General features: G+C 39.7%; 1 protein-coding gene across 6 annotated transcripts in view; it reads left to right on the forward strand.

Annotated features, from left to right (window-relative positions):
- SMARCA2 (SWI/SNF related BAF chromatin remodeling complex subunit ATPase 2) overlaps positions 1–27590 on the forward strand; it is a 224096-nt gene that overhangs the window by 81587 nt on the left and 114919 nt on the right. For all 6 annotated transcript variants that reach the window (XM_074394738.1, XM_039461271.2, XM_039461275.2 and 3 more), the window contains 9 exons: positions 887–1013; positions 3875–4048; positions 5484–5657; positions 7956–8126; positions 16955–17008; positions 19738–19868; positions 20088–20145; positions 22532–22632; positions 24059–24206. In XM_074394738.1, the coding sequence (XP_074250839.1) occupies positions 887–1013; positions 3875–4048; positions 5484–5657; positions 7956–8126; positions 16955–17008; positions 19738–19868; positions 20088–20145; positions 22532–22632; positions 24059–24206 (1138 nt within the window). The remainder of the gene's footprint in view (positions 1–886; positions 1014–3874; positions 4049–5483; positions 5658–7955; positions 8127–16954; positions 17009–19737; positions 19869–20087; positions 20146–22531; positions 22633–24058; positions 24207–27590) is intronic.

Genomic DNA, 27590 nt, shown 5'->3' on the forward strand with positions numbered 1-27590 from the left:
CTCTGCTTACAGAGGAAGTGGTTGTGGTTGGCAGAGCTCTTTCTGAATGTTTAGGGTTGGCTGATTCCTGTGGCATCAGCACCTAAAACTGTTCTTGCTCACTCTGCTTTAATGGCTGTCGTCATCAGCATCTTGGCAAGGGAGACAAATGGCCTGGTTGCTTCAGGACTGAACTAGAAGTTAGGAAAAAGTCTGTCGTCTTAGGTCTGTACTCTGGCTGGCTGGAAGTTAGGAAGCGGGTCAATTGTTCCTGTCTCTTACTTTCTCTCTTTGCTAAGAGTGAGCAAGAACTTTGACTTCCCCACAAGATGTAGGGTGAACCTTCTTTCCCAGGTGTTAGATAGGCGTTATGGAGGAAGCCAGTTGTTTTTTTTTTTTTTCGAGACAAAGTCTTGCTCTGTTGCCCAGGCTGGAGTGCTGTGGTGCGATATCAGCTCACGGCAACCTCCGACTCCCGGGTTCAAGTGATTCTCCTGCCTCAGACTCCTGAGTAGCTGGGACTACAGATGTGTGTCACCACGCCAGCTAATTTTTTGTATTTTTAGTAGAAATGGGGTTTCACCATGTTAGCCAGAATGGTCTCAATCTCCTGACCTCGTGATCTGCCCATCTCGGCCTCCCAAAGTGCTGGGATTACAGATGTGAGCCACCGCGCCCGGCCCAAGAAGCCAGATTGTTAAGTAACATATACCTGTCTGCATTAATGCAAAGGTAGTTTTCCTCTGCTTAACATCAGAAATGCTAGTTGGGTGTCAGAAATCAACTATCAGTATCTGGATTATGTTTTGCACTGAAGTTAAACCTAATGTCATTGTTTATTATTTAAGATTAAATTGTAATGTGTATTTCCACTGCTCCCCTTTCTCCATTTTATTATTTCCTTTAGACTTCAGGCTCGCATAGCTCATAGAATACAAGAACTGGAAAATCTGCCTGGCTCTTTGCCACCAGATTTACGAACCAAAGCAACCGTGGAACTAAAAGCACTTCGGTTACTCAATTTCCAGCGTCAGGTAATAACCTTTTCCCCAGTGAATCTGAGATGGAGGAAATAAATGTAATTGTTCCTAAAGTGTGATCTGTGTGTTGCCTTTAGTCTATTCAATGTTGTTACAGATATAAAGATATAAACATGGTAAAACAGTGAATCTTTTAGACCAAGAGCATGCAACTAAAAATAATGAAGATGAACTGCTTATTATTTTGGTTTTCTCTTCTGTATATGGGAAAGAGTTTTTCCTCCTGTACTATGGTTTGCAAAGTCGTAGTTAGGCATTTTGTTACCATAGATGAAAAAACTTGAGAACAAATGGGGTAGCTCATGTTTGCTTTTATGACTCCAAGGAAAAACCAGAAGGTAGTAGATTGGAGCTTCTTTGTAAGCACAGATGTAAAGTGCTAGCCATGACTATGAAAATAATTTTAACAAATATGATAGCCACTCTACTGAATCAGTAGTTCATCATTTATAGAAATACACAGAACAATGTCTTATAGCTTATTTATTCACCAATGTCTAAGTTTGGAGTGTTTGATCACATCAGACTCATATATTGACTAATCAGGAAATCATCTGTTCATGTTTTAGTTTACAGTAGTTATTAAAAGCCAGTATTGTGACCTATTTTCTGATTTCTAAATGAGTAGGAGACTAGTGGAATGAGTTAGAGCTAATTTTCACTTTGGTGAGTTTTGCCTTGTGGACTCAAAAGATTCAAGTTTGCTAGTCCCCAGATTGCCTCACTAAGCCAAAAGGGATAAGGAACGTTTCATTGTTAGTCAGATGGTTTTGTTTTGTCAAAATCTGGAACGTGCAAAATGAATGATTAGTGAGTAAAAGCAGTTTGGAAGTATTGACTTGGTCTGGAGGATGTGAGTAAAATCACAGGCCACTCCACTTGTCATTGTCATAGGAATTTGGGTGTGTGTTTGCCTTACTGGATGTAATATCACAGAAGGACATTAGTGGTGGTTAGGTGCTACTTGGCTCTTGGTTTGTGAGAGCAGAGTTCAGCTTAAATTTGAAAAAGAAAAGAAAAGTTTCTGAGTTCTGTTTACTTCTTTTTTTTTTTTTTTTTTTGAGACAGAGTCTCGCTCTGTCACCAGGCACCAGGCTGGAGTGCAGTGGCCTGACCTCAGCTCGCTGCAACCTCCGCCTCCCAGGTTCAAGCAATTCTCCTGCCTCAGCCTCCCAAGTAGCTGGGACTACAGGCACGCGCCACCACGCCCAACTAATTTTTTTGTATTTTTAGTAGAGACGGCGTTTTTTTTTTTTTTTTTTTTTTTTTTTTTTTTTTTTTTATGAGAGGGAGTTTCGCTCTTGTTACCCTGGCTGGAGTGCAATGGCGCGATCTCGGCTCACCGCAACCTCCGCCTCCTGGGTTGAGGCAATTCTCCTGCCTCAACCTCCTGAGTAGCTGGGATTACAGGCATGCGCCACCATGCCCAGCTAATTTTTTGTATTTTTTGGTAGAGACGGGGTTTCACCATGTTGACCAGGATGGTCTTGATCTCTTGACCTCGTGATCCACCCACCTCGGCCTCCCAAAGTGCTGGGATTACAGGCTTGAGCCACCGCGCCCGGCCAACGGCGTTTTACCATGTTGGCCAGGATGGTCTCGATCTCTTGACATCATGATCCACCCGCCTCGGCCTCCCAAAGTGCTGGGATTACAGGAGTGAACCACCGTGCCGGGCCGTGTTTACTTCTTTTTTATTGGTGACCTCATAATGAAGTGCTGGATAGAATGCTGTTAAATGAATATTAAACAAGTATATTTTCAGGAATAAGTTTATGTTCAAATTAGCATTGCCATGTTGGACTCCTATTGGTTTCTGATTTTGACGGAGTCTTGCTCTGTCACCAGGCTGGAGTGCAGTGGCCTGATCGTGGCTCAGTGCAATGTCTACCTACTGAGTACAAGTGATTCCCCTGCCTCAGCCTCCTGAGGAGCTGGGACTACAGGCGTGCGCCACCATGCCCAGCTAATTTTTTTGTATTTTAGTAGAGACAGGGCTTCACCATTCAGCCAGGATGGTCTCCATCTCCTGAACTCGTGATTTGTCCGCCTCAGTCTCCCAAAGTGCTGAGATTACGGGCGTTGTGCCCGGCCTTGTTTGATATTATTTTAAAAATCTGTTATTTATGAAGCTTCCCAATAAAATTAACTGTAACTAATGATGAGTTCAGATTCAGTGGAATGATTATTTAATATGTATTCACCAGTACCTACCCCCTACCACCACATAACATGCAATACAGGTGATAAAAGTATTATATTTGTGATGATCTAAAGTAAGTTCATGATATAATATAAAATGTAGATCTCTTGGAAAGAATATCATTATTGGAGTGGGAAGAAGCCAAAAGCTATATTTCCCATCCTTTGTATGAGACTATGAATTAACGTTGTTTGAGTACCTGCTACTACCATATGTGAAAGTAATTCTTCTATTCTTTTTTTGGAGCATCATTAAAATTAATCTTTAAATACAAAGAGAGTGTTAGCATGACATTTAAAACAAAGTGAAAAATTTAAAAAGCTTATTAGCTAATTAGTATCATTAGAATAATTAGATAAAATGAAGTTATTTAAAAAGCAAGACAACATCTTTTCTTTCTTTTATTGTTACAGTACTGTAATTGCTTTTGATTTGAATTATTTGGGGAAAAAAATCTTGTACAAGGCTTGAAAATATTGCATACATTTGGCATGATTTTAGCTCCTTTATTTAATACAAACCAAAGGTGATTGAGGCACCTGTAGAGAGTCCTCGCCCCACTCTATTCCATTAAATGCAACCGAGAGAAGGCCAGGCTTTGGAAACCTAGCTTCTGTTTGGGAAGGCTCTCTAACTGCTCTCCTCCTGACAGCTGAGACAGGAGGTGGTGGCCTGCATGCGCAGGGACACGACCCTGGAGACGGCTCTCAACTCCAAAGCATACAAACGGAGCAAGCGCCAGACTCTGAGAGAAGCTCGCATGACTGAGAAGCTGGAGAAGCAGCAGAAGATTGAGCAGGAGAGGAAACGCCGTCAGAAACACCAGGTTCTTAGACCCTGGGCTTTGCTCACCCTCACTTTGACAGAGATGTCCAATGAAGTCATCGAATGGGGTCAGAATGACTGAAAAATGGACCCTTGTGGGCGGTGGGGACATCACAGAACAGAAAGGTTCCTTGGCGTTTACATAATCCAACCACATCATTTCATAGACAAAGACCCTTAGGCCAGGACGTATAAATGACCTGCCCAAAGTCATACAATTACTCAGCAGCAGAATGAGGTTTAGTACTGTCTAAGTCTGTTTGGGCTGCTATAAAAAATTAGCATAAACTGGGTGGTTGATGAGAACAGGAATTTATATTTTGTGGTTCTGGAGGCTGGAAGCCCAAGATCAGGGTACTAGTATGGCTGGGCTCTGGTGAGGGACTTCTCGGTTGCAAAGTGCTAACTTCTTGTTTTCTTACGTTGTGGAAGAAGGAGACCAAGAAAGCTCTCTGGGGTTCCTTTATAAGGGCACTAATCCCATTTATAAGGGCTCCACTCTCATAACCATATCACTTCCCAAAGTCCCCACCTCCTAATATCATACATTGGTTGTTAGCATTTCATCACGTAAATTTTGGGAGGACGCAAACATTCAGTCCATAACCGGTGTCGTGCTCATAATCCCATGGAAAGTTTTTGCATGGGTGGGCATAAGTGGGTTTCCTAGAGCAAAATTCTGGAAGCAGTTACTTGGAAAAGGAAAGTAGACAGCAAAATATTATTTTCATAACAAATATAATAGTATCTTGGCCTCTTGAAGGGCCTAGTTGAACATGTCACAGAGGCAAATATGTTAAAACATTCCTTTCTGGAGGTTTGGAAATATTTTGATGTAGGATTTGATTTCCTGTCATAATCCTATAAATTGTATTTGTTTTCTTTTGCTTAATTTAACGCTTAGTTTAGTTTCCTTTTGAAAAGAATGTTGGATTTTAGTGTAAATAGGGTATATATTTAAAAAGTGGATAGAAATTCTGCATGGCAACTTTAGCTTCATATAAACTTATTTTGGGTCATAATCAAAGGTAGTTAAGTTAGAGCAGAAAAACATTACTTTTATGACATACTTTTTGCTGGAAATACCCACGTTCCTCAAGTTTATTTTGGAGTGAGTGAGTGGTTTGCTTTAAATTTTATCATTGCCATTTTGTAGGTCTCTTTCAGTCTTTGATCTTTCCATTCTTATGTGGCCACACTCTCAAGGCTGAGGAGGCTTCTCTTGCAAACGCTTGCAACAAATGGAACCTGGAGAGGCCATCTTTCCCACCAGCTCCATGGCCCACACCTCAACTGCAGAGACATACCAGGCCACCTATCCCCAAACAGATTCTAGTCTTCCTATTCTGTTAAACACACAGAGTTTTCTTGGACTACATTGATAGAGGATGTTGGACAATGGATTTTAAGTATCCTTTTCTTTTTGGATCCTCTAGGAATACCTGAACAGTATTTTGCAACATGCAAAAGATTTTAAGGAATATCATCGGTCTGTGGCTGGAAAGATCCAGAAGCTCTCCAAAGCAGTGGCAACGTGGCATGCCAACACTGAAAGAGAGCAGAAGAAGGAGACAGAGCGGATTGAAAAGGAGAGAATGCGGAGACTGATGGTAAGGAGTCCCCTGCAGGAGCCCAGGAAACCACTCAGCCCACATCTGTCTGCAATGAGACCATTAAGTATGGTGGTTGTAGAAGGAAAAAGTGTAAGCTGCTTATCGAAAATTTTTATAAGTTTCTTTGAACCTTAGGGAGATGAAGTAAAAACTTCTCTTTCCTGGATGACGGATGCCAGAAAGCTAGGGGGATGACTGATGAGCGTAGTATTTCTGTGTCCTGGGGTGGCATTGCAGTACAGATTACAGCTTCTCGAATCAAGGCAGGTACTATATTTTGCATGAGTTTGATAACCAGATCTGGAAGGATGCAAATGCAGTTCTTATAAAAATATGGCCTCTTTGAGATGAATGACCACATTTTTTGGGATAAATAACACATTAAATTGTGTCTTCAAATTTAAGAAGGTCTCTATTTTGAAGTCTCTGGTGCTCATCTTTTTTTGTTAATGGCAGAAATTATTCTCTAACAGTGTAATAAATGATTTTTAAGTTGATTTTGAAATGTTGCTTTTTTGCGATAGACATGTTATTGTCAAAGGCTGTTACATGGATCGTTACATTTGTTTTGCATTGTTATTTTTTAATGGGCGTATAGCACAGAAGAGATAGGTCGATGTCATTGGCCTGAGTATTTGGTTTTATTGACCATTTATTTTTGGAATTGGACCTCAGAGCAAACTGTGGATTTTAGAAAAGCATGTGTGATGTTATAATTATAGGAGACCTGCAGATTCTGTCTAGGACATAATGCCTGCATAGATGAAGATAAGGTCATAATGACAGTGTCTTCCTTGCTGGTATTACAGTTTGCATTTTTTTCATGAATCTTTTGGATTCCAGAGAACGAACACCATGTTTTTAAAGCCTCTGTGTCCAGGCATTGCTTCATCTTACTACCCTCTTCTGCCTCCCGCTCCATACTGGGGAGAGAGGGGACTGTCCAAGAGGTTTCGGACTAGACCTTTTTTCTAGTAATTTGATCACTAAGCAGTCAGATTTGTCTGACTCAACTGAAGTGAAACTGTATTAGAACTTCAGTAACAGATTGGTTTGACACTAATGATTAGGCATTTGCAAATCATTAATTTTTGCAATTAAATGATGGAATATACAGATAATAGAGAAACTGAAGTTTTTTATCACTCTTTCTTCAAGTGAGTTCAACCATAACCAAAAGCAATTAGAGTTATAATAGCATTTGAGGCTCTTGCTCATCCAGAGGGCAGACAGCAGCTAGACAGAGTGACGAAGCTGCTGTCACTCAGGCAAATGCTAGAATGACACCCCTGGGCAGAAGATCTCAAGTTTTTGTTTTTGTTTTTGCAATGGAGATGCCTCTTAAAGATTTTGCAGGTTGTTCTTTGATCGTGGCATTACATGATAAAAATAATTTGGAGTGTCCTTTATTGGAATATACAAAAAGATTTCTCTCAAAATGGCTCAGAGTACATCAGAGTTTTATTCTGTTTAACCTCATCATGTTGCTTAATGGGAGGTGGAGGTGGGAATTACTGCATCTGTTTTATTGCTTAGCAGTACAGACTTCAGGTGCTAAGTGACTTGTCTCCAGTCACTGGGCCCATTACTCAGTGCAGATCTGTGGCAAAAAAAAAAATCCCCCAAGTTGGATCTTATCAACCACAATGTTTGGAACTCCAAAAAGAAAGACTTTTTAAAATATAAGACATTATTTGTTAAAAGCCCATTTGATTCCTTGCCTTTAGTAGTACTTATTGAAATATTTATGAATGAAAGGATATTATGTTTGGAATTTACTTCAAGACAATTCAGTTTGGGTTTGGGGAAAGGGGCTTTTGGGGAAGAGTAGCAATGAAACAGAAGTCACCACAAGTTAACTTTTGTTGTTTGGAGTTGGTTATGGGATAAATTATACTATTCTCTCCGCTTTTGATTACACTTGAAAATTTCCAAAATACAAAGTTAAAGATATACTTTAGATCACGAATTGTCAAATTCTAAAATCTTTTTATACAGTTAAAGCAACACAGAAAACAAAGAGCTGGCTTAGAGTGCTTGATTACACCACATGTACATTGTGGCTTTGTGCCTGAACTTTGCTGTAAACTCCGGTGTTCTGGGATGTAGGTGTTGCACTTCTGTGTGTTTGTCCTGCCCCAGACTCTGTGTGATGGCTTGTATAGCCCGACTCATCCAGTTTGCTACACTCCTGCCAGTCGAAGTGCAGACTGTCAAGGGGAGAGGACAGAGTGGAGAGTGGAGTTGTCTGCATGCTTATATTATGCCTTCATCACGTTCTTCTTTCCTTAATAGGCTGAAGATGAGGAGGGCTATAGAAAACTGATTGATCAAAAGAAAGACAGGCGTTTAGCTTACCTTTTGCAGCAGACTGACGAGTATGTAGCCAATCTGACCAACCTGGTTTGGGAGCACAAGCAAGCCCAAGCAGCCAAAGAGAAGAAGAAGAGGAGGAGGAGGAAGAAGGTACATATCCTCACCGTGGTGGCTAAGTCCAGGGTGTATGGGCAGGGATAAGTTTAAGGCGAGCATTGCTCTTTAAGTACTCCTTCCTACACTGCTGAAGGTTTTGATGATTGAATTGTGAAAATTGCATGAACAAGTATAGCAGGAAAGTGTTGATTAGGTATTTTAGACAACTATTGGAGATAAGAGTGTAAACATAGGATGTACTAAGCAAAAACAATGTTGTCCATAAATCATTGTCTAATATAAGATTTTAAATTAAGTGCATGCAATCAATTGGGAAAGGAAAATCAGACACAAATAAGTGTTCGCTTAAGTTGAATGCTGGTATGGCAGGGGATTACTCAATTAAGAAACTGGAATGAAAATTAAGAAGAAAATGCAGTGTACAGGTTGGAAGAAGCCAGAGGAAGACATAGGTGATAGTTACTTGGACAGATGGCAGTGCCAAAATTGTTCATTCAGTTCTGCTGTCCCTGTGTCGCAGTGAGGCAAGTGTGCACATTGGAGTTTTAGGTAATTACATAAAAAAAGTCCTATGTGAAATATTTCATAATCATGAGAAACGAAGGGTAAGATTTAGAATCTGTGCAGATATTATATCTCCACGAGTAACCTGCTGAGGATAGGCCTGTGAATATGGATCCTCTTTGAAGCTTAAGTAGTCCAGTAATCTAGTTCTTGGTTGATAACTGTGTTTTCATGATAAATTCTGTTTAGGCCAGGTACAAACATCAACAGGAAATCGGAATTGTAAAGGTTGAGGATTGGTAGCATTTAATCATTCATTCTCTACACTGAATAATCGAACAAAATGTTTTTCAAAAAATAATTAATTTCACGGCATCTGCATTTTCATACCTGTTTCATAATTAAGGAGGAGGAATAAATGATTAAGAAGGCGCATTCTTGCACTGATTTTTTTTTTAGAACAAGATAGCTTGCCTCATTGTGAAGATGAACGAGAGATGACTCAGGGCTTGTGTTTAGACATTTTGTTGGTGAGGAATACCTCATTTTCTTGTCAATGTAGCATTATAGACTGTGCAAAACTCCAGCTCCAATTCCTACCTTAAAAAGATGTTTCAGAATTAGTGAGGAACATACAGGTAAGGGGGAGGGAAGAATGATGGGGAAAAATCATGTAAATGTAGTTTTACCACCACTGAACTGTACACTTAAGAATGGTAAAGATGGTAAATTTTATATGTCTATTTGACTTCCACAAAAAAATCTTAAAAAATTAAAAAGAAACTACTGACATATTGACAGCAGAGAAAGAGAGAATCCTAGAATATTCTGTAAGTGGACCCCATTAAATGGCAGTTTAAGTTTTTCCTGATTCAGCCATGTGTTCTTCAGAGGTAGTCACTGTTAGTGTTTTTAGTATTAAAGTTTGTAGTTTGCTTTTCTTTGTGATTAAAAGATAATGACCCAGATTTGATTCTGGCTTATGATTAATAGCTTTCTGCCACGGTGTTAGATAGCTGCATCATCATAGGCAAGGAAAGATGCAGAGTTGATGCACAGTTGAGTGTTGATGATTATGCCTATATTTTTATGTTAATCTGTACAGAACAGGGTCCTCTCATAATTATTTTTCATGGTGCTGCTTACTCCACATGAGCTGTAAGTTGGCATGCCCCTTCAAACCCTTGCCTTGGATTTGGTGATAGCACTTATTCTTTGTGTCTTATGCTTTCACTCAACCTATGTTAACTGAACACTTACTATGAGCTAGGTCATGTGCTGCTAGAACGCTGGGAGAAGGAGGGTGGAATGGTGAGGAAAAGCATCCTGTCCTCTCTCACAATTTAAGCAGAGAGAGAAAAAGAGAAAGAGAGGCTAGACAGATATTCATCCAACTTGCACCCAAATACAGTTACAAGTTGGGTTGAATGTTACGGAGGGAAACTTTCCAATTGGAGGCGGGGCCTGATTGCTTGGCAAATGAGTAATGGATGTCAAAGCAACTATTGTCTACCTTACAGATACCTCTGAGTATCTCTTATTGTCTCACGTGATCAACGTGCAGCATTTTTACTTTGCTGTCAGCCATCTACGCTTCCTTGCATGCTCTTGGGTGCCTAGCATTTGAGTACTCCCTGCCTTCAGCAGGACTAAGGCGGAGGGGCTCTATTTCCTTCTATGGTATCTTGCTGGGAGAAGTGGGACAAAGAAGGGGAGGGGGAAGGAAAAGAAACTGAGGCCCTTAGCCTTTCCAGGTACCTGACACTTTTCTGGGGCTTTGAGGCTTAGCTTGGAGTGAATTACCCAGTTCCAGATACACCTTTATTCAAGTGCAAAGGAAGGGGATGCTTTGAAAAGCTGATATGACACTTTGGATTATCTGTAGTTCTTCTTCCCTCCTTTAGAGTGAATAATTGGGAGTTGCTTGTTCTGGCTTCTCTGTGGTGGAGGAAAACTTCTGTGTCTATGAGCATAAAAATCTATGGTATCCTTTTGAGCACTTTCCCGTAGTATTAAATATTATACTATACCTATCAACATTTTATTAAATTAGCAAATACTTCAGTAAACCCTTGTTTTGAGAAAATGTAGTTTACTCAGTGAGCTAATAGATAATAGCACTGAGCTGGTAGCAACACTTAAAGGACATCTAAACTACAGATAACTCTTAAGCAATGTGCTATTAAAGATGAATATGAGGCTGGGCGCAGTGGCTCAAGCCTGTAATCCCAGCACTTTGGGAGGCCAAGGTGGGTGGATCACCTGAGGTCGGGAGTTCAAGACCAGCCCGACCAACATGGCGAAACCCCATCTCCACTAAAAATACAAAAAATTAACTGGGATTGGTGGCAAGTGCTTATAATCCCAGCTACTTGGGAGGCTGAGGCAGGAGAATAGCTTGAACCCAGGAGGCGGAGGTTGCAGTGAGCTGAGGTCGTGCCACTGCACTCCAGCCTGGGTGACAAGAGCAAAACTCCATCTCATAAAAAAAAATAAAAAAAAAAAAAGATGAATATGGTTGACTTTTTCAGTTAATGTAACCTGAAAATGATTACCTTTTATTTTCAGCATGAAACTAGTGTACAATTTTTTTTTTTTTTAAACTCCCTAGAAGAACAGAGTCCTCTGTCTTTCTTTGGGAATTTATTGTGTTTACTTGTCACTGGTTGAATAATAGCGTAGGTTTCCTTGAACCTGTTGTGACTTTGTTTAATTTTCTCATTACAGACATTTTTATGAAGTACACATATATAAATCATTTTGCAACTTCTCGTTCTCAGCCTGGTCTTCCATTAAAGCCCTTGAAATGGAAGAAAAAGAAATGAATAATCTTTTTAAGTATCAGAGGAGGAATCATTTTTAAAGTATTGAAATCCTAGTTATATGAAGCTAATTTCTCTGGTGTTGCAAGATGAATGTGCTGTTATGTGCATTTAGCGTGACCTTGAGGTTTCCTACAGGATACAAAAGAGAATGGGGCTAGATAAAGCCACAAGGGTATGTGTAAAACTAGGATCGAACATGGCTAAGTTAGTAAATTGGACCACTGTCTGAATCATCTTAGCAGGTAATCTTTTAAAATAAAAACTGTACAAGAAAATATATATACTAATTTGCTATTATTCTCTTGTAGGCTATTTCATTAAAAGATCTATTACCACAGTGCTTCAGTCTTGTGATCTGTAGGGAGGCTATAGGAATATTATGTACCCCATAGATTTCTAGTGAGGATTACATGGGAAAGTGTACCTAAAGCATGTAGAATACACCCTGTCACATAGTAAGTGCTCAGTAAACATTATTTCATCAAGCAATTCTATTTTACAAAAGTGGGATCATGATTATAATGTGGTTATGTTTTTCTGAAAATAAATCTTTTTGTAACCTTTATTGCATATTCTTTGTGATGTTGAATCAATAATAATTGGTCACTACTTTTTTTCTAGTTGGAAATCAGTTGAATAGTAGTGTGTAGGATATCTCTGAGGACAATGGCAGAGTCTTTAAATATAGAGGCATGCAGAAGAACAATGAGAATTTATCACAGGTGATTCACTCTGCCTACCACTGTGTTCCCCCAACTCCTACAAAGAGAATTTTCTAATTACATGGCCTTTAATTTACAAGGGTTCCTGGTAATAATGAGGCATCCCTCATAGTACTTTAGAGTACATTTTTCCTTAAGCTGTGGCTAGGAGCCATGCCAGGAGCACCCCTGCTTACTGCTTAGAAGTCTAGCAATTGCCAGGGTTCCGTTTCCAGAGCTGTTGACGTCAGTCAAAAATAAATATTTAATTCTCCCTTCCACAGGTTTCAATGGGATGTACACCAGCAGGACTGACCTCTTGTTTATTTATGACACTTTTTGGAAACACATGATACTAATGGGCACATACTCGGAAACTCTGAGGCAACACTAGGCCAGATATATTCTTCACTGGAGTGTTTGATTTGCTTACTAAATGCTCTTTTATCCTGTCTCTGTCTCTCTCTTTTTCTCCTTACCAACCTCTATTATAAGTAAATCTCAGGACTGATACTTGGCAGGGGGAAACTTCCGGGCATAATGTGTTGGTCAACATAGTGGTAGGAAATGTGTTTTTATCCTGTTTAGATACCAAAATATCACAATAGCCTGCCATTGGCACAGTTTTCAGTAAAAAGAACATGAAAAACAAAGCAGTAATATTATTGAGACATTTATTTTAAATTCAGGCTGCTTCTTGATTCTTCTTAGTTTTTTATCTCTGATATTTTCTCCAAAGATTATATACTTAATTACAGCTTTCCTCTACAAGATTTTCATGAATAAAAGAAAGGTTCTAAAATAGTTCTGGACGTTCAAGTGTAGGAACTATTGTGAGGGTGGGTGAACACAATGCCACGGTGATTAGATTTATTTGATTAGTTCAGTGTCAAAATGGGTGAGACCAGAAGTTTGGAGCAAAGCCCTGTTTAACTGGATCGACCAGTTACTTAAATCAAAATGTTCAAATTTATTTTCTCTGTAAGAAACAACCAAGTAATGTGCAAATGCCTGTTAATTTGATATTCCTGGGCATTTTGTTTATTGCCCTATTACCTATCTTAATGCTGAAAGGTTCACTTAAATGACAGTAAAAATATCTCAAGCAGTTTTGAAAGCTAAGGTTTCCAGTGAAGCAGAATGGGTCCTTCAGATACCAACGCATTTGAATGTGTTTCAGCATATTATCATAACATCTATTGGGGGATAAAGTACATTCATTTTATAATATAGATTGTAAAATACTTGATTTAAAACTATTTATGTAATGAGGCTGTTTATAGCCTATGTTGTAGTAATGTAAATAAAATGCCCTGCTGAAGTCTTGAGTTCAGCTTACACAGGATTTTCATATTTAGAGATTTCTTTCCTTCCTCACCTCTGTTGTTGATTGCTTTTTATAGCTTCTGCAAGGAAGATGGGTAGCCACACGCATACCTTTGTTTATGAGCATTGCTAAATGGAAGATAAGAATTGACATTGGTCTTGGAAATTGGGAACCCAAATTGTCCTTAGTTTGAGTAAGTTTTAGTTATGAGTGATTTTTAGTTATGAATTATTCCTATCATGTCCCGTTACATGATTAGGTTAATTATATTCCTTCCTTCCTACATAAGCATAATTAGTTCTAAACTCTTTTGCATGTAGGAAGAAGCCAGTACCATGTTTCCTGTTCAGTGTTTTGTTTGTTTTCAATCAGTGGAAATAAGTACAGGCATCAGCCATTAATATTGACAGCATGTGTTTGCAATTACGTGATGTAGATAACTACATGTAAAAATTTCTCAGGTGGCAGGAGACACTGTAGCAGCTGCTGCATTCACACCAGTACATTTCATCAGATGCTTAGAGAGTGTCCGAAGTCAGCTCAAATAGTAGACCAGTCACAAGCTCTTGGGTGTAAATTTTGAACCAAAAGAAGGGACAGTTGTGTTTGTTTTGCTTTGTTCTTTTAAGTTTTGAGATATAGCATGAGTTTGATGTGAGTACATGGGCTTATGAAATCATACCAACCAGGACTGTCATCAAAGTGAAGGAATCCAAAGTGAAGGAATGATGGGAGAAGTTGACATCTCTTGCCATAGAGTAGACTGCCACCTGGCCTCTGTCTCTTGAAATAACATGGCAGAATTGGGTCTAAGGACAGGGCATGCTTGTGAGAGAAGTCACACAGAGCACCAATTCAATGGCTAATTGTATGCATGCCCTGAACTATTTTATGACTTGCAGATGTGTTGGCACCTATTTATGATAATAATTTAGTGAGATATACTAAGTGGAAAGTACTGTTCTTTGCGCTTCCATTCATTTCTTCAATTACCAAATATTTGTTTAGTGCCTTTTAAGTGCCTGATGCCCCTGTAGGTGTGGGAATGCATCAGTGAATGAAACAGACAGAAATCCCTGACCTCATAGCCTTGTGAAGCATTTTTCAGGAAATGCTATAGCAAGTCTTAAATATAGACATAAAATAATAGTCCTTGGACTATCATTGACCCTTGTACAATGTGGAGGCTGGCAGCATATATAATACTTGTGATACTGGATTGTACATGTTGAAATAGTGACCCAGTCCTATAGAAGCTGTAGGATGTAGGCACTGTTTGTTACCATTTCTATTTTATATAAGAGGAGACTAAGATGCAAAGAGAAAATGATTTGCTCAAGACCATGCAGCTAAGATCTTTTGCACTTAATTACAGAGAGCCAGAATTCAAATACAGTTTGTCTAATTCCAGAACCAAGTGTCTTAAATCTAATATTACTCTGCCTCTCAAAATTTGATACCTAATAGAATTTTAAAAAACAGTTTGGGGGACTTCAAGTAATGGAAGGGCTTGACTATGAGACAGTTTTTCGATAACAATCTAGCTAGTCCATGGTATATTCATAGAAAAGTATCCTTTAGAATAGTTTTGATTATATTAATATATGATGCTTCAAGCTTTTTAATGTACTGTTCATTGAAATGGTGATCTAATTCCACTTGCTAGATAATTGAAATTGGCTTATTCATTGTCTCATTTGATTTTCTTTGTTGGCCAAACTTGTAGCTTATTTCTGATTTGTATGGAAAGAATGGTGGGATTAATTGACTTTCCCCCATTAATTAAAACAGTCCCCTGAGTATAGAGCCTGAGAATTCCGAAAATGGAACCTTCAGTGACTGGTAGCAGGGATGGCTTCTTTTCTGAATTCAGGGGTTCTGCCATTGTTCTCTGTGTCACTAGCTTCGATGTAGATCCCGATGCTCTTTGAAGCTGATCATTTCTTTTGAGCTTATAAATATTTTCACTTTGGGGTGACATAAATATAACTTTTAATTTCTTGGAAAATCATAACCGAAGGGGGTATTTTATTTCCTACTGTTTGGTATAAGTTGCATTTTTTAATGCCTTATGCTTTGGCATACATACATACATAGATGTATTTTTGTTAAGAAAATTGCATTGTAAAAGAACTTGAGAAATTTCAAATGTTTATGGAGCTGCCTTTCCTCACTATGAATAAAAGGTGGATTTTAAACCTTAAGTGTTTTCATAAAAGCTATTTTGTCAAAAGACAGTGAGTTATTTTTGTAGAAGACAAAAACATATTATGGAATCTATATCCTAAGTAAACGAAGTTCAGTTCATATTGATTCCGTATCACATTTTTTATTTTTAATTAACTAAAGAGCCCAAGGGAGGAAAGCTCATTTTCCCAAATATCTTGGTAAAAGAAATGATTAACCTGTTTTTTTTCTCATTATACTATGCAGAAACAGTATAGCTTTCCAGCAGTCACTTTAAAATAGGGATTCTATAAAGGTGATTTTAAAGATTGCACTTAACAGAGGTTATCAAAAGTGGAAGAAATTTTAGATGATTTTGTGTATATTACAGATGAGACTCTTGGATATGTACAAGATATGACATGATCTTAAGTTTTCATTTAGTTTGTCTCTGGGGCACGTTGAAGCTAGTGGACTAAGATATTGGGATATTTAAGAAATGGTAGATAACAGAATTCTTCATGAGACAACAGTAGCTATATCAAATTTTCCCTTATACACATGGTAGAAATACTATATATTATGAAAGAAATTTAGTTGGAATTAGAAACATCCAGGGAACTCAGAGAGTTTTATATTATGTTTTTATGCCCATGGAGTGATTCATAGCTTATTCTTTTTTTTGAGAATGTAATTTTATTTTATTTTCATTATTTTGACTTTTATTTTAGACTCAGGGAATACATGTGCAAGTTTATTACCTGGGTGTATTGGGTGATGCTGAGGCTTGTGTTACAGTTGATCCTGTCACCCAGGTAGAGATCATCGTACCCAATAATTAGTTTTTCAAGTCTTGCCCCACCCCTTCTTCCCACCCCTGGTAGTTGCCAGTGTCTGTTGTTGCCATCAGAGCTTATTCTTGATGGGCATTTAAAAAATGTTGTTCTTCATTGCTGAAGGAAACTTGCTTAGCAGATAGGAAAGCTTAGCTAATTATGTCAGGATTTACTTTCCTACTCCCAAACACAAGAACATTTCAGATTCTGACCACTGTCTTGAGTCTGCTGTGTCTTAAGCTCTTTGAGTCCCTGAAGACACAATCTACAAATCTCCAGTGTGCTGGCCTTAGAGCACATCTGGCTTTAAGTGACTCTCTACAAGTTGCTAATAAAATACATGCTTTGTCTCAGCAAAGAGAAATGAACATAAAAGGCATTAACACTTAAGCTGTTAGATAATGGGTAGCAATGAAATTAAGTTACATACCAGAGAGTTACCAGGAAGTCCTTTACCCCATCATCTTGGTTACATTTAACATTTGACATTGTTGTTTTGCAGAAGGCTGAAGAGAATGCAGAGGGTGGGGAGTCCGCCCTGGGACCAGATGGAGAGGTAAGGGATTTTCATCCTTTCCACTGTGTTCTGCTGAACGGAGTGCATACTGTGTTATTCCTACACTGCTATTTATTGTGAGTAAAAATAGTAATACATTAGCATAGTAGAAAATTAGAATAATACAGAAGAGATACAGTGAAAAATAATCTACTTGCATGTCAGACTATCAATCAACTGATATTAAATGTCTTGCATACTATTTCAGAATTTTCTGTGCACATATAATCATATATTTACAAATATATAAGGTGCATACGAATCTTAAATGATTCTATAATTATATGGCCCAGTAAATGATACAGAAACATAAAATATGACCTAGTTTCTTTAGTTTATTATTAATTTGAAATTATAAAAATACATAAACTGCAGAAGTCACATATTTGGTTAACTTATTTTGACATTTTTAGTAGGCTTGCAGTATAGTGTCTATATGTATATTCATCAGCCTATTTCTAAAATTCATTTCCTAGTAGTTTCAATATTCTCCTGAATCATGAGGATACAATTATTTATTTATTGGATTTTTTTTTCTGAAGAATTTAAGTTTCTCTGCCAGCGATTCACAACGAGGAGGCACACTCCCAGAACAGGATGGGAAGGGGGTTTGTTTCAAATTATCTTCATTTCGTCTCACAAATTCTGATAAACCTACTTGGAGGATTGATGTGGGTGGGAGGTTGCCACTTCCCATTCTGGTATCACTCTGCACACAGTTGTATTGTGAACTCAAATAGCGGAGATGCAGAATAAAAAGACTGAACCACTATTCTGTGCAGAAACCTCTTGAACAATAAATGTTACTTAACCACTATAATCCATCGCAAGGAAAGAAAGGATCGGGATAAATGTCTGATGTGTAAGAAACTCCGTGGGCTGTTATGAGAAAAGAATACTATATATTAGAGCACTTCGAAACAACTCTAATTTGCAAAATCTTAGCCTTACCTAAGTATGCCTCCCATCGGTCTATAATTAACAAGCTCACAGGGAGAGATTTACCATGTTAACGGAATAGTGTTCTTATATCTTATTATTTGTTGCGAAAATTAGCTACTGATCTTGGGCTTGTGACATACATCTTTTTTTCTTTTAATCTTAACATGTGTGTCCTGTTTGCTAAGGCTTGCAAAGTGGACATCTTGCTCTGTTTCGAAATAATGTTCTTATTATGATGCTCTGCTCTTCTCATTCAGTGCTTTTGCCAGAGTTCTAATTTCCATCTACAGTGATTTCCAATTTTCTTAGAGGCATGACATTAGCACAAAAACAAGCTATATATTGTAATGGTTCACGATAAGAGTATGATTTTTCCAAGGGAAATGATAGCAAATGGTAGATTTCCTTCTTTATCTCTTGAGTATATAGATGACCTTTTACATTAATGAGGAAGAAGTGTCATGTTGGCATGCAAAGTAATGATGTTCAAAACCATTGCTTTAGCACACACAAAAGAAAAAAACGACAATCTGGAGTAAGCCTTTATCGTTTTAAGGTTATTTTTGTGGATAATTGTGAATATGTTGTTTCTTATGCTGAGAGTGCTTTGTTGAGGGTGTAAGGGAAAAGAACCATTGGGTGTATGTTTTTTGTTTTGTTTTGTTTTTGGTCATTTCCTGTAAGATATGGAAAATAAACTACAGTGTACTGTAGCTTATCCTATCGTTTCTGCTTAATTCCAATTGCAAGTAATTTAGGAAAAATTTTGGAATTCACGAATTGTCTAAAAATTCAATTTTTATTACTTTTCAGGAGATAGATAACTTGAACCACTCACGATCAGGCACTTCCAAACAAACATTTTAGTTAGGGATCTGCTCCCAGAAGTACAGGTCACTTTGTAATCAAGAACATTCATTCGCTGCTGATTATACTCAAGTGTGATTCTTGTGTTCCTTGGATATACTAGTCTAGTAATGAACTTTAGCTTAATCTTGGTAAATTTGCCAGATTTCAGAGAAGCAGAGCTTTTTTCTGTATCACACTCGTAGATGCCAGGAGTTGGTTTAGAAACCCATGGGGTTAGTTTTGGATGAAGAACCCTGGTTCTGCAGAAATCAAACCAGCCACTCATGAGATGACATGGGTTATATAATACCTTTTCTCTTTTTCATTCTCTCTGAAACCATGACTGGGCAGTAGTTGTTATCTGGGAAGCATTAGTTGAGGAATTAGGGGTTGTTGGTTACAGATGACCAAAATCAACTCTGATTTAAATAAAATGGGAATGTGTTGATAAGATAGTGGGTAACTCATCAGATCTCCAGGGTTTCGGAGGAACCTGACTCAGGGCTATCCCCAGTATTATGCTCTACAACTGGTCCAGTGAGGACAGGCTGTGGTTGGGAGCAGGAAGAAGCTTGGCAAGGCCATTACTGCTTTCCTGGCATTGTTGCCAGTGTGGTCTGCCCTGCGCCAGCACACCTGTTGGTTCCTACACCCTTGAACTTCTGCCTCCTAACTCACAGCCTTGGTGATGCATCTGGTTGGCGGAGCTAAGGTTTGTGCCTGTGTCTTAGCTGCCAGGGAGGCAGCACTTTCAGTTTCTTTAGTGGGAGGTAGCCTCTCACCTCCCACCAAAACTCCTTAGGTAGTGAAATTTCCAAACACAGAATAAGGTTTTAGATGCCGGGCAGCAAAAATGCTGAGAAACGTCCAGCATAGAACAGAACTGGGAGAATGTGTTAACACCAAGCCGTGACATTATTTTATTTCCTCCTTTCTAGCCCATAGATGAGAGCAGCCAGATGAGCGACCTCCCTGTCAAAGTGACTCACACGGAAACCGGCAAGGTTCTGTTCGGACCGGAAGCGCCCAAAGCAAGTCAGCTGGATGCCTGGCTGGAAATGAATCCTGGGTAAGGCATGAAAGCAGCATTCATGGTGTTCTTTTTGCTTTGTAGATTTTGGTAATCTTGAATAATCTCGAAGGTAAAACTACACAGCCTTTGCTGAGATGGTTGAAGTTGTTATTTGGATTTGTCTTTTACGCATAGAATGTGCTATGAAGTCACGTGCATCTTTATTGTTTTATCATTTAAAAATCTAAGCCCCCTCCTCTTTCTCTTTTTTCTTAGTTATGAAGTTGCCCCTAGGTCCGACAGTGAAGAGAGTGATTCTGATTATGAGGAGGAGGTATGTATGTATCTCTGTTTGGGGTTTATTGGTTAGAAAGTTGGCAGAGGAAGAAACATCTTCCTGAATGGAAGCCTAGGCCTGTGTCCTTCTATCGTTTCTTCCTCCAGGATTGGCCTTTGGGTGACAGCTGGGGCTAAGGATTTACCAATGCTTTGATGGTGTATGCCTGGTGGGACAGTGATCTCTCGGGAGGTCCTGGCTAATGGGGAAACTTGGCACATTCTAAGTTCACTTAGAACCAAGGAGAGAGAAGCCGGCATTAACTTGGAGATGGTGAAGTGGTCTTTTGGGGAGAACTGGAGAAGAATTACTTTGGGAAGGGCCATGCCATACCTCTAAGTGATTCACACTGAGAATTAGCTGCCAAAAAATTGTGAAGCTCTTCAGACCTTAGAGTCTGTTTGCAATTCTGAGTCTGGAGACTTGGACAAAAAGGGCAACATGGGATTGGTGTAATTAGTTTATTGATCCTCTTGATTTCTCCTCAGTTGTGATTCTTGTTTGAATTCCTTAGATATGCTCGTAACCCAAAGAGAACTTCTCAGTCTCCTGGAAGCAATACTTAGTATAACTAGAACCTAAGGCGGGGATCTTGGGTACTTTTAATAGAAATTGAGAAATAATAAAATATTTGTTAAATCAACTACATACAAAATGTTTAATAATACCAAATAGAAGGATTAAAAGAAGATTTGATCTCCTTTATGAGAGCATTGTTAATATATAGTCATTAGATCTGATGTTTTTGAGAGTGCCGTAGGACCAGGTAAAGCAGCCTTACCCCTAGTAGCGTACCAGGATCTCAAGACTATGGCTATTTTCCTTCTAGTTGTGGACCTGTGTTTTCCAAATTAGTCTTCCATGAGTACTTAATGCTTTTTTAAAGAGGAAGAATAATAAAAGTTACATTACAAAAAAGCATAATCATTAAAAAGCAAGCGTGGTTGGGCTTGGTGACTCATGCCTGTAATCCCAGCATTTTGGGAGGCTGAGGCGGGAGAATTGCTTGAGTCCAGGAGTTCGAGAACAGCCTGGGCAACATGGTGAAACCAGTTTCTACAAAAAATACTAAAATCAGTGGACGTTGTGATGCATGCCTGTGATTCCAGCTCCTCAGGAGGCTGAGGTAGGAGGACGGCTTGAGTCCTGGGCAGAGGCTGCAGTGAGCTGAGGTTATGCCACTGCACTCCAGCCTGTGCGACAGAGCGAGATCCTGTCTTTAAAAAACAAAAAAAGCAAACGCTTTTTGGGGCATGCTATTTTTCTTCCAGTGACTCTGTCACTAAGGTATTTTATTTAAAGGTATCTTGTTTACTTGGATGAATGGGCTTATAAATGACCTATTGGAAGAATCTTCTCTTTGGGTAAGAGAGCCAGAATGGGCAGAGATAAGATAAAGCAAGCTGCCTAGTCAGCAGGTGCCAGCCTGAGGATGACAGGCACAGACAGCCCTTGTCCCTGAGCCCATTGCTTGGGTGTGCTGCAAGTGAGCCTTAGTGACACATGGAGAGTCATGTCCCCTGTCGGCACTTTATTTCCTGGCCTGGAAAGTGAAGGAGTTGTGCCAAGACCTTAGCTGACTCCCTGCTTCTAAATGATCTGCTGTCATAAGGTTTGATTTTTCTTCTTGATAGCATGTCAGTTCATACTATGTCATTTAAGAGTTATGGAAGAGCATGGTTCTCTTTAAACCTGCTTTTCAAGGAAATTCTACCATATGATCTGGAAAGATTTAGCCTTCTATACCAGGTTAGTAGTGGACAGAATGAACACTTAGTGGTGCTTTCAAATGGGTCAGCTGGATGCAGTACGCAGTTGAGAAGTGGGAGATACTGAAATCCTTTGCCAAGTTATTAAGAGTTTTTAATCTCAGTACTCTGCAGCGTTGATGGGAATCAGCCACAGAAAGCAGTGTGCTTAAGGCCCTGGTCCTCCTCAGTGGACGTGTATGGGGCCATCCACATCCCACGGGCATTTTCAGAGAGAGTGTTTTTATGAGAAGGAGGATCCTAAGATCTCTTACAATCTGGCTTTGGAGAGAATGCTACTGAGTGAGAGCAGATGTGGTCTATAGGACTCTGATAACCACATAATGATAAATATTTATCTTTCTGGCATGATGTTTACATACTTCCTCTTGGGAGCAAGGGTTCTAGCGGATCCTCAGAGGGTTCCCTTCATTCTCTCATTGGTGATTTCAACAGGAATGGAATGGGGGTATTGCCTCGCTTAAGTAGATGGTGAATGTACTTCCTCCCTGAATTGTATGATCTTACTTCATTTGTGAAGTTGAATACTAGTTCATCTTTTTTTCAGAAAATGTCAGTCACAGAGATTTCCTTATTAAAGTATAGTTTCCTCTCTATCTTTTTTCCTTCTCCAGGATGAGGAAGAAGAGTCCAGTAGGCAGGAAACTGAAGAGAAAATACTTTTGGATCCAAACAGTGAAGAAGTTTCTGAGAAGGATGCTAAGCAGATCATAGAGTGTGTATTGAGTTTTTCCCCAGGAAATGCATTGCATGAGGATAAGGCTTCATGAATTTTCTTTTAGGAAATTTTGTTTAAGGAAGGCAGCTGACTTCATGCCCACATTCTGCTTGAAACTGTTTTTAGAGGTCACCACTGAGCTCTGGGTTCCCAGGTTTCAGGGTTTCATGTTGCTCCCCTCCCCTCCCCTCCCCTCCCTTCCCCTCCCCTCCCCTCCCCTCCCCTCTCCTCTCCTTCCCCCTCCTTCCTGTCCCTTCCCTTCCCCACTTCCCTTCCGCTTTCTCTTCCCCTTCCCTTCCCACTTTTTTCACTTCCCTTCCCACTTCCTTCCCTTCCTACTTCCTTCCTCTTCTCTCTCTCCGTAATCACCTCCTGCAGCTCAGGCTCACATCTGAGCCTCACGTGTCGTCTGCACTTCAATGCCAGATTGAACTAATGAAACTTACCTCCCTAGCTAGCTGCTTGGCTGCCTCTCCTGCCTCCCCTAATGACATTAGCACTCTCCCTGCAACCCTAGTGAGAGATGCCAATCCTGTCTTACTCCTGCTGCCACAGACAAGTTGACCACCAACTCCCGCCCAGCCCTGTACTCTCTCCAACCCTCCGAGTACCCTGGCTCTTTGTCTCATCTATTCCTTTGGTCCCCTCCTCAAGGGTTTGCACATTTCTTTGCTCGTATAGCTCTACTATTAAAGGAAAACTGTTGTGAAACAGTATGCAAAAGAGAAAATTTTAAAAGATGAGGTCTTTTCAGAACCAGAAATAGACATCCTCATATTTCTCCCTTTTATTCCATGGCTGAGTGTCCCACTTTAGGGACCTTCCTTTTACCAGTCTGCCCTGATCCTTCACTAAAGGTATTAAGAACCCACCCCCTTCAAAGGTTCCTCATTGCCTGCAGAATAACAGACTCCCTCATGAACAAGGCACAGAAGACAGAAGCCTACCTTTCCTCCTTCCTACCCCTTTAATGTTGGGTCGCCCTCTCCCCCTGCCCTCCTGGCTTTAGCCAGTGTTCTGTGAATAGGATCTATCTTTGTATCTCATAGTCTAGGACAGCTTTGTTGGCAAAGTGTTCATCTGTAGGTGTAGGATTCAGGCTCCTTTCTGTCTTGTGGGTCAAGGGTATCTGCATTTGAATTCCGGTTTCACTACCTTTTATGTGACCCAAACAAATGAAGTAACCTCTTTAAGCCTCAGGTTCTCCGCATGCATAAAACAGGGATGAACATCCTAATGCCTTTTGTACTTGCTTTTTGTGAGGATTACAGATAGTGTATATTAACTGCATGGCAAGTAGTGGTTGATAAATCAAATACACTTATCGCAGCTATTTTAGGTTCTCAATTCATCTTTTGAATCAACTAAACCAACACTTGCTCACACTTGTCTGTGTGTGATTCTCTACTTTTTCCCTTCCCAGGACAGCTAAACAAGATGTGGATGATGAATACAGCATGCAGTACAGTGCCAGGGGCTCCCAGTCCTATTACACTGTGGCTCATGCCATCTCGGAGAGGGTGGAGAAACAGTCTGCCCTCCTCATTAACGGGACCCTAAAGCATTACCAGGTAATAGTGTGGTTTGTGTTTCCTTGGCAAGTCGTAACCATTTACCTAATTTTGGTTGAAGTATGTCATGCACATGTTGACTGAAAGGTTTTGATGACGAAGAGACATTTTAGGCCACATCATTTGTAATGCTGAGATTCCTTTCATCGTGCCTATAATTCTTTTACAGTACTTCATGTTACCATCTTAACTAGGGAATGCCATACCCATTTTCTCTTTTATGCTTTTGGGATGAATTCTAACTGATCTCTCCAGAATGGAAAACCCAGCCACATTCTTTTAAACTGGAGAACATCCATGCCTCATCTTGAAGTAGATAAAGTATTTCTTTAAAATTTTTAGGTGTGACCATGGTTTTATTTGCCATGGATTCAACTTACCTAGGAGAAGCTGTTACATTTATGCCTCTTCTTGAGACACAATAGGCCAGGCGCGGTGGCTCAGCACTTTGGGAGGCTAAGGTGGGTGGATCACTCAAGGTCAAGAGTTCAAGACCAGCTTGGCCAACACGGTAAAACCCTTTCTCTACTAAAAATACAAAAATTAGCTGGGTGTGGTGGCAGGCGCCTGTAATCCCGGCTATTCTGGAGGCTGAGGCAGGAGAATCGCTTGAGCCTGGGAGGTGGAGGTTGCAGTGAGCCGAGATCACACCACCACGCACTCCAGGCTGGGTGACAAAGCGACACTCCATCTAAAAAATAAGATAAAGTTGTGAGCATCTGTGCTTTGATTAAAAATTAGGCCAATGTTTGACCTGACCTGTCTGGACTGAGGCTAATTCCTGTGTTCCACCTTCTACCACCTTGTGATGTTTTCCAAAGTGTGTTCCATGAGACATTTGTTCTATGACTTGTTCCTTAAAAATTAAAAAAAGAGGTTTGTGGCCAATACTGTAACTAAGATTACCATAGAAACTACCGTTCCTTACTTGGATACTCGTGAGCGTGAGTTAAGAGTCTCATTATTGATTATAGGCATAACCCTGGACTGCCCCTCAACAACAGCCAGACAGGTAACCCTGGCAGTGCCCCCTCTTGTTAATTCACATGCCCATCAGCACACTTAGGACTCTGTGGAAATCAACATGTAATCCATAATGCACGTCGGCATCCTGCAGTAAAATCACTTATTTGACATTGTTTAACTTCGTATTTCCCAAACTTTTTTGACTACCAAGCCCTATTTTTATATCATCAATTAACATCCTGTAAGACTAGCGTCTTCTAGGAAACACTTCGGCAAGTGTACTTGTTGGCATCCGGTCCTCTCCTCTCTTAACTTGATATTGTGTCTGCTGCTCTTGCACAGAGTGCAGAATACAAGGACTGCCAGTACAGTACTGCTTTATGTGTGCTAAAGCGCCAGCAGTTTTTACCTACCATTGCTTTCGCGTCATTAGTGTCTATGTCAACACAGTACAAATGACAAGTAATGCCTTAGTATTGTCATGCAAACAATTTTGACTTTGTGGATCTCCTGCCAAGGTCTTGGGGGCCCCCTGGGAGCCCCAGCGCACACTCTAAGGACCACTGCTCTGGCCTTAGTAGGGTCGTGTTTTCTCCAAAGACCATGTCATAGGAGTTTCATCTTATTTGGCCTACCTGACATAGATCTTAGCTCATAGCATGTTCTAATAAACTTTTGTATATCTCTGTATGGGAGATCATCTTTTCAATTATTTGTACATAACTTTTAATGCCACATGGATTTTCTCCTGTCATCCAACACCCTTCTAAGCACTCTTTATCACTCCCTTTTCAAACCTAGCTCCTTCTACTTCCATATGTGAATTTTATGCCTCTGTGTTGCTGAGCTGCTGTAGATTCCCTGAACATGCCTTGCACTGCCTCTTTCTGGGTTTATACCTCATGAAGGTCCTTCTTCCTGGAATCTTGACTACCCCTATCTGCCTGATGAGAACTTTTTTGTTTCTCACAAACCAGTTCAAGTTATGGCCCAAACCCTTCCCTGCTAATTCTCTCCATAAGTAAGCTTTCTATCTTCTTGCTTCTTGACAGGTTCTTGTGTCATTAATATTTATTTAACTTTGACATAGCTGAGGTCTTCCTGCTACTCCTAAAGAGCCACATAAGCTTGGTTCAATATCCAGTCTTCCCCCTGGCCGATTCTGCCAGTTTCCAGCCTGAAAAAGTACAAATTACGCCCCACAATTTTTGTGAACATCTAGTCTCCTCTGCTGCTGGTTTCTGCTTTTGCTTTGTATTGAATTAACAATACAAATGCAAAATTCAGCCGCTTTACCAATTTTCACTAAAAAAAAAAAAAAAAAAAAAAAAAAAAAAAAAAAAAAAAAAAAAAAATTCACTCCTATGGAGTATCCAACACGTTTCTTGTATTTAGATGACTTTTCTCATGAGTGTGAGTTGAGGGTCTTATTAGGTCTAGTGGTTTCAGAGTCAAAAGGCTGACAGCTTTCAGTCAAAAAGGCTGACAGCTTCTTTTGTCTATTATTTGTTGTACAGTAATTTCCCCTCTTTCCCTCTATCTTTTGCCGATTCTTTTGGAGATTCTTCTTGTTTCTCTTCTTATCTCTCGGTGTTGCTGTAGCTCTGCAGAAACCTTTAGGATGGCTTTGGAATCTTGCACAGTACAAAGTATCTCAAGTGGCTTATGGGAGTATTGCTTCAGACCAATGTAGTGTCTTCCTAAGAGAAATTCTTGTCAATACAGTTTTATATGTATACATACACATTGGTACTGTCAGCCACTTCTTGGTACATGCGTATATGTCCCTTGTTCATTGTTTTCTCTTTGATTCAAGCTTCTGAAGGGAGCCATGCCTCTTACAGACCTTGGTTTCCATCTGCTGTAGCTCCTTGGATGGCCCCTTGCACAGGATGGTCATTTAATAAATATTTTAAATAAACTAATTACTTGCTTTGTTCTTACATAAAAAAATTAACATTTCCCTAAGCATAACATCATTAGCAAGCTAAATTGATTTTAGAAAAAATATATATAATTGATTTTATCATTTAAATCCAGCATCTGTGGTATAATGGTGGAAGGGAATTGTCGGGTGGGGGATGATGGAGGTTTAACAGCTTTGTATTTTCACCCAACCTTACTTTTGTACTTAACATGGGGAATCTCTGGTGCAGGGTTTGTGTATGTACTTCAGAGATCTGTTGAGCATGCTTCCAGCCAATCAGCTTCCAGTGTGCAGCCTTTGGGGAGTACCCACATTGCAAAGTTTCCATGTGCTGCCTGAGAACTTTCTCTCTGCCAGGAAGAGAAACGTTCTCCTGTGGTCCCAGCAGAGTATCCCTGGCGCCCTGGTCACTCTGCCTTCTTGCTGAGGGGATCTCACGCTGGGGGTATCCATTTTATTACCCAAAAGGCTGTTTCTGGTAATCTGTGATC

This window comes from Saimiri boliviensis, chromosome 2 (genome assembly GCF_048565385.1).
Source record: "Saimiri boliviensis isolate mSaiBol1 chromosome 2, mSaiBol1.pri, whole genome shotgun sequence".
In the NCBI taxonomy this organism is placed as follows: Eukaryota; Metazoa; Chordata; class Mammalia; order Primates; family Cebidae; genus Saimiri; species Saimiri boliviensis.